Raw genomic sequence first — 13,963 nt, forward strand, 5'->3', positions numbered from 1 at the left:
GACTCCTCTTTGCAAGTGTGTCAGAGTGCAATCTCCAGGCTGCAGCCTGAGTGACGAGGTTGGCTCATGACTCCTCTCCCTGCCCCAGCACCTGGCTGCCCAGCAAACCTACAACCACCTAGACATGAGTGTGGGAGAAGCTCTGAGGCAGAGGACGCTGTGTCTGGAGGGAGTTCTCTCCTGCCAGCCCCATGAGAGCCTAGGTGAAGTCATTGACAGGATTGCGCGGGAACAGGTACCTTGCACCCTGCCGGGCTCGCCCTCAACACAGATGGCCTGATTCTTTTTTGCATAGCTCTTGCCATGCCTGTATCCTGGGCACTAGGCCTACCTTCCCTTTCGTGACCAACTTTTGGCATCTGCGTTGGTAGGTGTCTGGTCCTGTTCATAAGGCCCTCATGCCAAGATCCACAGCCAGCTGAGTGGTCAAAGCCATGGCCAGCTGTTGCCAGGAAATGCCCTTTTCTCCTTGAGCTGTGTTAAGCTTTCCCTGCTTCCTGGGACCGGCCCTATTAGCTGCTGTAGCCAAAGGCTCTGCCCCTCCCTGAACCCTGTGGACCCACAGGTGCATAGGCTGGTGTTGGTGGATGAGACCCAGCATCTTCTGGGCGTGGTCTCCCTCTCTGACATACTTCAAGCGCTGGTACTCAGCCCTGCTGGCATCGATGCCCTCAGTGCCTGAAACCTGAGTCCTCATACCCAAGCCATCTTCACCTGAAAGCCAAAGAAAGGATCTTGGAACTTGAAGGGGACCTGGCTTTCATCTTCTCCCACCCCCATCTGCTGGCTCTGCTCTGGTACAGGTAGGCTTCACCATGAACTACAGGGCTGGTCCTTCAGTCTTCCTGAGCTCCTAGATCTCAAGTTATGGTGCCTCAAAGATGGCAGCGGTGCCAGTCATAATTGCGCGGGCCCATAGTAACTGTCAGCGCAAGGATTTACAGACCACTGCTCAGTCGCATTTCCAGCTGAGGTCATGGAGGTCCTGCCGGAAGGGATGGGTAGAGGCAGGACACCCATTTGTCTCCTCTCTGTTCACTTCATTCACTTGCCACTTGCTGGGTCTCTCTTGAGAATAAAGCAAGCTAACAAACTCATGTTGGATACATTGCCATCATCTTCATGGGCTAACACAGAAGGCAGTGTCCACCTACTGCTCGTCTCCGAGTTTGTCAGATTGCGGACTGTCCTGGAAGCGTGCCTGGTTGTGTGGGGCGGACATTCCATCCAGTTGGCAGTAGATGGAGAGATTCCTTCCGGGAAGGCATCTCCTCTTCCCGATTTGGTCACTGTTTCCTCTTTTTCTCACAGGCTCTCCAGCCTTCCCTAATTGTCCGCGCTACACATATTCTCTCAGAAGCCTTTGGGTATGCCCGGTGCACCAGGACAATGACAGAACAATGGAGTCACGCCTGCAAATCCCTGAACCAGAGACCCCGCAATCAGTCTTGGATCAATCTGTATGCCTGGTCCCTGCTTACTTCTTCCCCTGCTCCTGGGTCAGGGCTGAGCTCAGTGAGGCAGTGAGCCTGCAGCCTATGGATTTAGATGGGGACCTGAAATGCTTGGTTTCTGGACCGTGTGCACTCATGTCCCCTGCTCCTGGGAGCCCTGGCTGTTCTTTCCCTGTGGGAGCCACCAGTGCATCACCTCCATCCATCAGCCGACTCTCCTGGCCCTTCCAAGATGCTTGAGGCCAACACCGAACAGTCCTTGATTCTAGAGCTGTCTGCTGGAGTGGGTGCTCCTGACACTGTTGCATGGGTGGGGCATGGGGGAGGCTCCTTAGCTCTCACCAGTGAGCATTGTTCTATCCCCTCGGTCTCTTCGCACCAGACAGAGGATCTTGTATTCAGATCCTTAAGAATGAACAACGAAGAAATAAAAAAAGAAATAAAAGAGCAAGCGGCAATCTTGGATGCTATACGCGTGCTCAACGGCTATAGTCATTGAGATGAACTTGTGCCAAACTCCTTATGTCTCCTGAATTCAAAGACTTGAAGGAAAATCTACAATTGACAAAAGCTGCAAGTGGCCTTTCTTTTGTGCATAGAATGTTATTCTGCCAACATTTTTTAAAATCTTTGACTTGTAACAAAATGATAAGGAGAGTGTGTATTAACTAATTACTCACATAGTGGGTAAACCCAGTCTACAAGGGGAGTCTGCAGGAAACATCACCGATCCTGTAACACTGGATGTAATTTCTACCATGACCCCAACTCACCAGGGAGGAAGAAATTAATCTCAGTCAATTCTGGGTCTCTCCGTCTGCCTTTACCCTCCCCTGGATGACACAGGCCCTCAGATCCAGTGGTCCAATGAAGAAAGAGTGAATTCATATTTTTACTATCCTTTAAAATCCCTTTCATTCACTTATTTTAGCGTGTGTGCCGTCACACTGGAGTGTGACTGTGGGGCAAGTGTGTAGGTGAGTGTCTCACGGGGAAAATCAGTGGACTTCAGGCATGGGTCCTCCCCCTCCACCCTGTTTGAGACAGGGTTACCTTATGGTATTGCTGCTCCTAATTAAGCAACCTCTTGTGCTTCTGGGGATCGCCTGTGTGTCCTACCCTCTCCTGGGACTGGAGTTCAGACTCCACCATTCCCACCTTGTTGAACTTTACATAAGGTTGGTAAACTTGAACTGGGGTCTTCACACTTCCGAGACACATGTTTTACAAACCACTGAGACACTGAGACACTGAGCCACTGAGCCACCTCCCAGCTTGCTTGCTTTTGTTTCTTTTCCTCCTCCTCCTCCTCCTCCTCCTCCTCCTCCTCCTCCTCCTCCTCCTCCTCCTCCTTCTCTTCCTCCTCCTCCTCATCTTCCTTCTCCGCCTCCTTCAAAAAATTACTTTTGAGAGAGCATTTCACCACATATCCCAGACCGGTCTATAACTCACTATGCAGGCCAAGCTGGCATCAAACTCACAGAGATCCACCTGCTTCTGTCTCCCAATTGGTGTGGGATTCAAGTCATGTACCACCATGGCCAGCAGGGCAGCTCCACCTTTATTTCTGAGGGAGGGGAATCTTCATACTGTTGACTGTAACGGCCATGCCTTTACTACCGGAACTATAGACTGTGAACACTGACCTGTTCTGACCACAATCTGGCATCATGACATGTGACATTGGACTGGCCAATCCCCAGGCACATCGCACAGACACCCCACTGTGTTGTTCCTGGGCTCTACCAGCTCCCTTGCTTCAGCCTCCAGGGTCGCTAAGGCCCTGGGGATTCACTGTGGTGCCTAGTGGGTAACTTTTACCATCTACAGCTGTGATGGGATTGTCACAGTGCCCTTTTTGGGTGTCCATAATGGGTCTGCTATTGAGGTGTAGGGAAGCACAGGGCTCTCTCAGGCTCTAAGAATTGGGTCCAGCAGGGTCACCCACTATGATTCTAAGGTGCAAAATATATACCTCCCCCAAAGAGGGTCAGATGCTGGGTGGTAAAATAGAACAACAAAGAACCCCCCCCTCCAAATTTGAATTTTAAATTTTATTTTAAATCATACCCAAGGACTGTCATGTGATAGGAGGTGCTCTACTGTCTTAAGTGGGTGCAGCTCAGTAGAGATTGTGCCAGACATTTGGTGTCTATGGGAAGGGCACAGAGTTCCCCTGTTGAATCTGGCATCGTGACATGTGGCATTAGACTGGCCAAGAACTTCTGGGCCAGAGCTTCTGGACAAGCTCTGCGGAGGCAGGGGCCCAGCTCAGCGCTACTGTCTCTCCAGAAAGCGTAGGCTCACCTTCTTGTTGGGAACCAGGACGATGCGGGACAAAGACTTCACTTCTCCCATCCCGGGAGCCAGGACCACCTCATACTTTTGTATCAGCTGTCAGGAAGAGAGGGCAGCGCCACTGGACTCTATCTCCAATTCCTGTTCCCTTTGTAGGCGTCTACCCTGGTCCTCCCTGCCTCTCCTCTCCCTCAGAGCCCTCCCTCTTACCCGACCCACACAGCCCTTTGCACACTTCCTGCTCACCCTGGACAGCAGCAGCTGCATCTCCAGTTCTGCAATCCTACGACCCAGGCAGGAGCGAACCCCATAGCCGAAGGGCACAGAGCCGAATGGGTGTTGGATCCCAGATTTATCGGCCTCTCTCTTCCTCAGCCATCGGTGAGGCTGGAAGCTGTCGGGCTCGGGAAAGACACTGGGATCCCGGGACACCACATAGTGGCATAACACAAACTGTGTCTACAGAGGGAGAATGGCGGTGTGACCATCAGCCAAGGCTTCAGACATTCCTGGGCACGTGGGTGCTCTAGCTCCACTCACATTCTTAGGGAAGAGGAAGCCATTAATCTCAGTTTCCTTTTCTGTGATGATCCGGGAGTTTGTGGGAACCACAGGGTAGAGGCTGCAGGGAGAAGAAAGTCAATGCTCTGCTTCCAGATTGGGGGAAGGGGCGGCCCGCTCATCCTTGACTTTCTAGTTCTAGACTTTCTCCCCATAGCTCTCATAACCCTAACTTGCAGCCTCCGGCAGTCTCGACCTTCCATTTCTGTCTGATTACAACCCCCATATAGACTTATGCATATGGGGTCATAGCCTACCGCAGGGTCTCCTTAATCACAGCTTTTAGCAGGGCCATGTGGGCAAGGTCCTTGTGCTGGGGCACCTTCCCGAAGGGCACCACACCAGTCACTTCCTTGTGCAAGGCCTCCTGGATCTCTGGATTCTTTGAAAGGTGATACAGGGCCCATGTCAGTGTGTTGGATGTCTAGGAAATAGAATGGGAGATGAAGATGAAGAAAGGCAGGAATTTCTAGGGAAGAGGTGGGATGGTCTGTGAATGGATGTGGATACAATGTACAAGGAAACTGGCTTGCCACTGGGATGACAGGAAAAAGAGACCAGGGTTCCTAGGGACCTCCAAACATGAACTCCAAACAAGGACCAATATGGAGGGAGATTGTGTTTCAACTACAGAGGGGACAATAACAAGGAACATTACCACAGATATGCTGGAACCGAGTCCCCTGGGTACAGTAGGAGTTTGTGGACAAGTTTTCAATTCTCTACCTAAACTGCAGCAATAGAATTGGAATCCTGTGGGAGGGATCGCTCCGCTGTCAGAGAGAGAGAGAGAGAGAGAGAGAGAGAGAGGCAGAGACAGAGACAGAGACAGAGACAGACAGAGTCAGAGACAGAGAGAGCCCCAGGGCTCAGAAATTGATAGAGCCTCCCCTAACAAAAGGGCCAGTCCTATTTGCCTCAACTGGGCAAACAACCATAGTGATACAGGAGAAGCCAGGTCAGGATCGGGGGTGGGGAGGGGGGTGGGAGGGTGGAGAGAAGGGGGAAGATCTTGGGAACAGTACAGGATAAAAATCAGGCACTCCCTGGTCTCCTTGTCAGCCTTTCCTTTGTTTTTTGTTTGTTTGTTTACATCCCATACACTGCTCCCTCTTTCTGATGTACCGTGTCCACCCCAGCTAAGAGCAGCTCAGGAAAAGAGGCAACAGTCTCCTGAGGACTGAGCAAGTCATTGGTCAGCAGGAAGTGCAGGTAGCCAGAAACCCGGACCCCATCTGGTCCAGACTCCTGTAGCTGGGATTCTATCTCCTGGACTTTTTGATCAATCAGCTTTTTCCCTGCGTGGAAAACAGAGGAGAGTGTGTTTAAATCACCCTAAGAGTAGGTACTGTGAAGGAAGTCATGGGAGAGGCCAGCTTCCTTCCCTGGGCCCAGATTAGGACACCTCACCAAAGGAGAAAATGTTATCCCAGTTATCCAGATATTGCTTCCAAAAGGGCAGCAGAGGACGCGTCCACTTGGGAAGGAACGTGACATAGACTGAGTTCCGGAACATGAGCCCAACAGATCTGATGAAGGTGGCAGTGTCCTCAGGGATGGAGGCCTCCAGGCAGCCAACCCTTTTCTCAAACAGGATGGAGCAGATGGCTGTGAAGTATAGAGGCTGTCAGAGCAGGCAGAGCCAGAGGACTGAGAATCCAGGGTCCTCATTAAAGCCCATTCCTGCCCCCCTCAGACCCCCCCACCAGCTCTCTCAACAAGGCTACCTTCCAAGGCAAAGTGGTAGAGAAGATGAGACATGTCTGGCACCTCATCCCCTGATGCACTCTCTGCCCGCACCTGGTCCAGCCGGGTAATAAAGTCACTGATCACCTCGTTTAAGGCATCTGTGTAGAGTGCAGCCTCGGCAGGCTTCAGCAGTCGCTGATTCAAAACTTGACGCAGATGGTACCACTGCTGTCCTTGTCTGGGGACCGTCGAGAATGGCAGGAGTTAACCACGGGGTTGAAGTGAATGGCATTTCCCATGCACCCACAAGGTCCCCCGAGAATTTCCCAGACTTCTGACATATAGAATTAGGCCATCACCAAGTATAACTGATGATCTAAGAATGATAAAATGGCCAAGCATGGCTGCACACACCTTTGAATCCCAGCGTTGGGAAGACGGAGGCAGGAGGATCAGGAGTTTGAGAGAACCCTTTACTACGAAGGGTTTTTGATTGCTGCCTAGACCTCACGAGAGACCTTGTCTGTGGTAAGCAGATTCAAAAGGGATTAAGGCCAGGTGGTGGTGGTGCACACCTCTAATCCCAGCACTTAGGAGGCAGAGGCAGGCAGATCTTTGAGTTCGAGGTTAGCCTGGTCTACAGAGTGAGTTCCAGAAAAACCAGAGCTATACAGAGAAATCTGTCTTTAGGGGTGGGGGAGGGGAGAAAAAAAGGAAGCACAAATGGACCACCAGACCTCAGCACCGTGGGAATGGGTAAAGTGACCTTCTAGAGTCAGGCCACCTAGAATCAGATCACGGTCTAGCCAAGCTGGTGGGACACACCTGTATTCCCTCCGCTAGCCGAGCCACCACAAGTTTGAGACCAACCTGGGCTATAGAATAAGATCCTGTCTTACAATAAAAACAAACCACAAAAACCACAGGTTTACAGAGGACTGGCCAAGTAACCTCAAAAACGTAGCTTAACACCCCCGGGCTTGGGTTTTTGCCTCTGTATGCGAAGAGTGATCCAAGGCCTATACAGCCAGGCTGTTCAGGTGTCCACACGAGTGCTGGGCACATGGTGGTCAGTAATCTGGACAGAAAGTATCTTTGAATTATGTAACTCTGGAATCTTCTGAATGTGAAATGCTAAGGGCTATACCCAGGCCTTCTATGAGAAAGTTGAAAAAAAAAGGAACATATTGGGGTTCCTCTGTTGCCAAGGTTACAGGCATTCAGTCTCTTCTTAGTTCAGTCGGTCAAGGGGACAGGAGACCCAAAAAACTGAAGCTCTAAGCCTTTGTGCTATAGCCATACAGTAGACACTTAGATGTCTCCCCTTGTTAATGGGGGTGCTCAAATAAGCAGGGGACACGCTCCGAGGTCATGTTTAAGGACCGTCCAACACTCAGCTAACTCCCGAGCCTGAACCCTTCACTAAGCAAGCTAGACCAAATCCATCTTCTTTTGGGTTTTTTGTTTTGTTTTGTTTTGTTTTTTTGGATTTGATTTTTTCGAGACAGGTTTTCTCTGTGTAGCCCTGGCTGTCCTGGGACTCACTATGTAGACCAGGCTGGCCTCGAACTCAGAAATTCACCTGCCTCTGCCTCCCAGAGTGCTGGGATCACAGGCATGCGCCACCACTGCCTGGCTTCAAATCCATCTTCTTAAACTTAGCTGTAGAGCCACAAATGCAGATGCTATGTGCTATGCGAAAGTCCAGTGCTACGAAGAAGAGAGGAACTTCTGTGTAAAGTGAGAATGAGCCTCAGTTAACAGCACTGATGGCTTAAAGAACTGAGGGGACACTTAACCATTCCTTGCTGAAATTTCATTTTATATTTATATTTATATTTATATTTATATTTATATTTATATTAGACAAGTGTAGTGGTACATATTTGTAATCCCAGTACTCAGAAGGCTGAGGCAGGAGAATCAAGATGTCTAAGGTCAGTCTTAGCTGAATACTGAGTTTAAAACTAGCTTGGACTACATGAGATTCTGTCTCTAAACAAATAAGCGAGCAAAGAAGCAAGGAAAAAAAAAAACTGCCACACGGTGGTGACGCACGCCTGTAATCCCAGCACTCTGGGGGGCAGAGGCAGGTGGATTTCTGAGTTCAAGGCCAGCCTGGTCTACAGAGTGAATTCCAGGTCAGCCAGGGCTATACAGAGAAACGCTTTCTTGAAAGAACCAAATCCAAAAAAAAAAAAAAAAAAAAAGAAAAGAAAAGAAAAGAAACCCAATATTACTATTGAAAATGTTAATTAAGTTTTTAAAAGACAACAATAAATAAATAAAAATAAAAACTAAAAATGGACTGAAGAGGTGGCTCAGAGGCTAAGAGCACTGGCTACTCCTTCAGAGGGTCAGTTCCCAGCACCCACATGGTGGCTCACAACCATCTGTAACTCCAGTTTCTGGGGACCCGCCAGTCTCGGCAAGCACTGTAGGAACACGACAAGCACTGCACATGAAGGCAAAACACCATACACATGACAACATTATTAAATCTTAAGGAAAAAAAATAAACTTTTGAGATTTGAAATAAGCCCCAACCCTTCCCCACAGGGGATTTTGTTTGTGTCTGAAGAATGCTGTCACAAAGATAAACTAAATGTTCTGGTGAAAAGAAATGACAATTGAAATAGACCCGTCGGGTTGTTAAATGCTTTTTCTTTACAAAAGAAAAAGATTTATTTATTTTTTTGTATGTGAGTATACTGTTGCTGTTTTCAGATACCCAGAAGGCCTTAATACATGAATTTTGGTATGGGGGACATAATTTGGTCCATATCACTTTTCTTGGTGTATCCTATTCCATTACAAATGGCTATGAGCCACCATGTGGTTTCTGGGATTTGAACTCAGGACCTTTGGAAGAGCAGTCAGTGTTCTTACCCGTTGAGCTATCTCTCCAGCCAGTTAAATGCTTTTTTCAAGGAGCTAACCATACAGACTTTTAATGGCAACCCAGTCAGAACTATTGGAGAGCTGCTGTGTAAAGTAAGATTCTAAAGACATCTAGGTTAAAAACAAGGCAGAAAAAAAGGAGTATCATAGCTTTGCAAAAGTGCTTTTATTGATTGATTGTTTGGTGTTTGTTTGAGAAAGGGTCTCATGGAGCCCAAGTTACCCTTGAGTTCATGATCCTCCTGCCTCCACTTCCTGAGTACTGGGATTGGAGGCATGTGCTACCACACCTTGTACAAAGTAGTCTTTAAATGCACACCAGTGACACACATAGAAAATTGACTTCAGAGTAAGAGACATAACAAACTGCCCCCAAAGGGTCCCACAGTGGGCTCAGTTGAGTTGTCAACTCAGATCCACATGACCTCCTTCTAGCCCACAGGATCAGGGAGGGTTTAAAGAGGTCCTAAACAGCATTCTCCAGTTTCAGAATTGGGAACAAAGAATTATTATCTTTGTTACAAAACTATCTGCCTGTGAAGAAAACAGAAACAAGAAAGAATACCTAAGGGACTGAATCTATGAACACTGGGGACAGCTACAATGAACCTGTGACCAGATCATTTTCTTTCCACAGTATCAAGGCTATACTTTATATCCTTGAGTTCCAGATTCAGGGGAAATCTACTTCATTGCATAGGTATGTCAACTCTGACACAGGATGTAAAACCTCCCTTGATTTTTACAGTGGTTTCTTCAGCTGTAAACTGGGGATAATAATACTCCCTACTCAAGAACAAAATGAAATCACAGCTGTACAGAGACAAGCCGGGTGTCTGGCATCATCAAAACACATTGTTATAATCAATGTGACAGCTATACCAAAGCATGATGGGAAAAGCCACTTACTGCTTTTGGAGTTCTATTGACAAAGCTAAGAGATATCTGAACATAGCCAGTTACAACCTGTGGCACTGGGAATTGTTTATCACAAATATTTCCACCACCTACTTCAGTGAGCTCATAAGTAAGTAACATTCCGTCCATCAAAAAACACCAGCAGAATAATCTTACCCTTTCTAGGCACAAGTGAAATCTGTATCTATCTACATGTATGTGGAGGGAATCCATGAAGCTTATAGCCAATGACTGTACAGTACAGCAATACAGTACACTAAGACATATTTGATGAAGTTAAAATGGAACCTTCCCAACTGAGTGATAATGACAGGGTCTCAATGACAATTTGACATATTTTCAACCACAATGGAGAAAAACAGGTCAGAAGCCAGGTCTAGTGATTCAGGCCTATAATCTCAAGATACTCAGGACAATTTAGTGATAGAGACCCTGCTCCAAAACTTAAAAAATCACAAGAGGAGCTGGGAATGTAGTTCAGTGGTTGAGTGCATAGCAGGTATGGGGGCTTCGGGTCTTATCCACAAAACAATCTGAAAAGCCTTGTAGTTATTTTAGTCCCAACACCTTATATTAGAGATCGGAAACACACACACAGACACACACACAAACACACAAAGAAAGCAAAAGGAAATCATTTACTTGTCCAAAATGACCCGATGCGTTGGTAGAAGAGGAGGCGGTGGCTCATCCCTGGGTTTCAGCCCAGCTCAATGTTTTCTAGACAAGTAGCTTGGGGAGGCCCCCCTCCGCCCTGCGTTTGAGTGGCTGCCTGTGCCTCCTCTCTTTCCACCAGGTCCTTTGTGGCCGTGCTCCCATCCCTTTAAGCCCCAGCTCACGTGGTAAAGATTCCATAGGTGAGGCCCTTGTGGTCTCGGTGAGCCTTCCACTCCTCCATGTGGTCTCTTATGGGGAACTTGTCCTCCTGTCTCATCACTTGTTCCAAGAGCGGGGCACTAGCCAGATTCACATTGGTGGAAGTCCCAAAGGAGGTTGTCCACATTGGACCATACTTGGCCTTGTTCAGCACCTGGAGGTGTTAAGCAAAGTGGAATAATTGGGGTTCAGTTGAGATGACTTTTCTGGAAGGAAAGATGGGGTGGGAGAGGGTCTGATGGCCATACCAGTACCATCGTGCGAGAGGAAGATATGGTGGTGGCCAGCAGTTCTGTAGACAGAGACAAAACAAGTGGCCTCACAACAAGTAAGATTACTGAGAACAATGTTACCTGTAAGAGGTGGGAGGATCTGAGGCCTGTGGAGGAAGGAATATGGATATATGGGAAATTAGGGTTGTGGTCTGTTACAGATTAGATGCAGATATTTGTTTTAAGGAATTTGAGGCTGTTATTACCAGCCTGAGGTTTAGTAAGCCTGAAGGAAGCACTTAAATCTTCTGTAGCAAAAATGTGTAATGACATATTATGCATGGAAATGCCGTAATAAACCCCATCACTTTGCATACCAACTTAGATGATAATAAAAATAAATGGTGATGGCGAAATGGCTCAGTGGGTAAGGTGCTTGCCGCCAAGCCATGACCTGAACCCACATGGTAGGAGAGAACCAATTCCTACGAGTTGTCCTCTGACCTACATACGCACACACACACACATACACATATGCACACACAAATAAATAAATGTATTAAAAAAATTTTATAAAAATTTAGTAAACAAACATTATAACAAAGTAATGTGTGTGCTATGCAATTCCTAAGTCTTTTCTAAAGAGCAGGGAGAGAGTAACTCAAAGGCAGAGAGTTACCCAGGAAGAACACGGCACCCAGCTTGGTGCCCTGCAGACACATATGGGACTGGGTTGGGGTGAGGTCCCAGACAGGGTTTCTCTGTGTAATAGAGCCCTGTCTATTCCAAAACTCACTCTATAGACAAGGCTGGCTTTGAACTCACAGAGATCCACCTCCCTCTGCCTCCCAAGAGCTGGGATTAAGGCATGCGCCAGCCACCACACCTGGCTATATCTTAGACTTTCTAAGGCAGTTGCTAACTGATGGTCTTAGTTAGCATCTGCTGAGAAATTAGCATTGTGATGGGCTAAGAGCATTGCTAAGGTCATTCTGTGGTACCGAGCCTGCTTACCTTTAGCAAGGCCCTGGTTGATAAAATGCATTGATCGTTGCTGAAAATGAGAGAGAAAGGAAGATGGAGGGGAGTCCCAAGAGGAACCCACAAATGGGAATCAGAATTCACTGGCTAAGTTAACACCCATATCATGAAATAAAGCCCCATGGTTTCCCAGTCCCTTTCTCTTTCCCAGTTGTTGCTGAAGAGACTCAGCAACAACTGGGAAAGAGAGTCAGCTCCAGTACAGAAATTAAGCTGGAGGGTGTCTGTGAAACAAACAAGAGAGTTAGAGAGAAGAGACTCATCTCCAAGGTTACAGAAGGGAACTCCTAATCTATATAGAGTCCAGAAAATGTCAATCTTACTGGTCCAAACTATTAGCTTTAAAATGGGTTCTCTCAGGACCACTACAACATAATTGCCCCCAACCCATTGCTCAGTTGTCCAGAATCCATCCTGAGCTAACGATGGTCAAGGCTGTCCATTGCCTAGCAGCCAGTCTGGAGAAGCTCTCAGACCCACTTGTTTCACACTTCCGCCTCCCAGGGATATGGCCACCGTGGGGAGGCGGGATCCTGAAGAGTTGCTTCAAACACAGTAAAAATACCTCTGCTTCCCCCAGGAAAGTCAAACTGTGCAGGCCTGACTCAAATGGCTCGTCCCCATTCGGAGGACAACCATTGGTATTTATATATTGATCAATATATTTATATTGAATTTCTGAGTTCGAGGCCAGCCTGGTCTACAGAGTGAGTTCTAGGACAGCCAGGGCTACACAGAGAAACCCTGTCTTGAAAAACCAAAAAACAAAACAAAACAAAACTATATCTATATCTATATCTATATCTATATCTATATCTATACCTATACCTATACCTACACCTACACCTACACCTACACCTACACCTACATCTACATCTACATTGATATCAATATTGATATCAATATAGATATCGATATAGATATAGCTAGAGAAAGAGATATATAGATAGAGATATATAGATATATATTTATTCATCATTTCATTTACTGAGCAAAATACCAAACACATTAACAATTACAATGGGCTATTTTTAAACAGTTTTAGATATGTGATTACAGTATATATAGTTGTGTAGAAATTATAGTATAGTTACAAGTTTTTCATTATAAGGTAATTTATTCACTACAAGTTTATAAACAAAGTACAGGATATCCACAGAACAGAATACAATAGCAGCTAAAAAAAAGCACGAAGTGGCCCCTCCTGTACTAACACAGAAAGACACCCAAAGTAGAGTGTCAAACAAAAAGAGTAGCACCTCCTGCCTAAGAAAGCAGGGCAGGGTTAGGGAAATAGCTCCGGGTGAAAGCCCTGTAAAAGGACCAGCATCTGGATCCCCACAAACTACATAAATACAGGCACACATGGCAGCCCACCTGTAGTTCTGGCCTTGGAGGGTGGACAAAGAGATCCCTGGAGCAAGCTGCCTACTGAAACTAGCTATGTTGGGGAGCTCTGGGTTTGGCTGAGGCCCTGCCTCAAAGGACAAGGGGGAGGAATGAATAAGGAGGATTCCTGATATCAACTGTGGGTCTACTTGTCTATCTGTGTGAACATGTACATGCATCTGCACACACATGGGAGCACACACACACACACACACACACATACCACACACAAACACACACACACACACACACACACACACACACACACACAAGAAGGAAAGAAGGGGGAGGGGAGAGGCTAAATATTCACTTTCACTGAGAAATACTAAACGGATACTTTAGATGCAAGAGGTTACCCAGGGCAGAGATGAAGGGATGTATTAGTGATTTTGCTGCTGTTGTGACAAAACCCAAAACTCATGTAAGCAAGAGTTCCAGAGGGATGAGTTCATCATGGCTGGGGCTGAGGGTGGGAGTGGGGCATGGTGGCAGGAGCAGGACACTGAGACTTCACATCTTGGACCACAAGCTGAAGCAGAAATCGTGAACTGCAGTAGGGTAAGGCCTTGGTGCTCAAAGCCCACTCCCAGTGATGTGCAGCCCCCAGCAAGGCCCTACCACCTA

The 13,963-nt window shown here is 47.2% G+C and overlaps 2 protein-coding genes across 3 annotated transcripts in view; one reads left to right on the forward strand and one right to left on the reverse strand.

Moving 5' to 3' along the window:
- Prkag3 (protein kinase AMP-activated non-catalytic subunit gamma 3) overlaps window positions 1–686 on the forward strand; it is an 8,800-nt gene extending 8,114 nt beyond the window's left edge. The window contains exons 12-13 of the mRNA XM_052193546.1: window positions 89–235; window positions 566–686. Coding sequence (XP_052049506.1) covers window positions 89–235; window positions 566–682 — 264 coding nt within the window. The 3' untranslated portion in view covers window positions 683–686. The remainder of the gene's footprint in view (window positions 1–88; window positions 236–565) is intronic.
- Window positions 687–3,487: 2,801 nt separating this feature from the next.
- The window catches only part of LOC127692694 (sterol 26-hydroxylase, mitochondrial), a 29,717-nt gene continuing 19,241 nt past the window's right edge, over window positions 3,488–13,963 (reverse strand). For both annotated transcript variants that reach the window (XM_052193300.1, XM_052193301.1), the window contains 8 exons: window positions 10,661–10,851; window positions 6,041–6,240; window positions 5,724–5,921; window positions 5,439–5,611; window positions 4,571–4,737; window positions 4,293–4,374; window positions 3,999–4,211; window positions 3,488–3,848 (listed from right to left, as the gene is read on the reverse strand). In XM_052193300.1, the coding sequence (XP_052049260.1) occupies window positions 3,732–3,848; window positions 3,999–4,211; window positions 4,293–4,374; window positions 4,571–4,737; window positions 5,439–5,611; window positions 5,724–5,921; window positions 6,041–6,240; window positions 10,661–10,851 (1,341 nt within the window). In that variant the 3' untranslated portion in view covers window positions 3,488–3,731. The remainder of the gene's footprint in view (window positions 3,849–3,998; window positions 4,212–4,292; window positions 4,375–4,570; window positions 4,738–5,438; window positions 5,612–5,723; window positions 5,922–6,040; window positions 6,241–10,660; window positions 10,852–13,963) is intronic.

The sequence above is a fragment of the Apodemus sylvaticus genome, chromosome 9, assembly GCF_947179515.1.
Source record: "Apodemus sylvaticus chromosome 9, mApoSyl1.1, whole genome shotgun sequence".
Taxonomy (NCBI): domain Eukaryota; kingdom Metazoa; phylum Chordata; class Mammalia; order Rodentia; family Muridae; genus Apodemus; species Apodemus sylvaticus.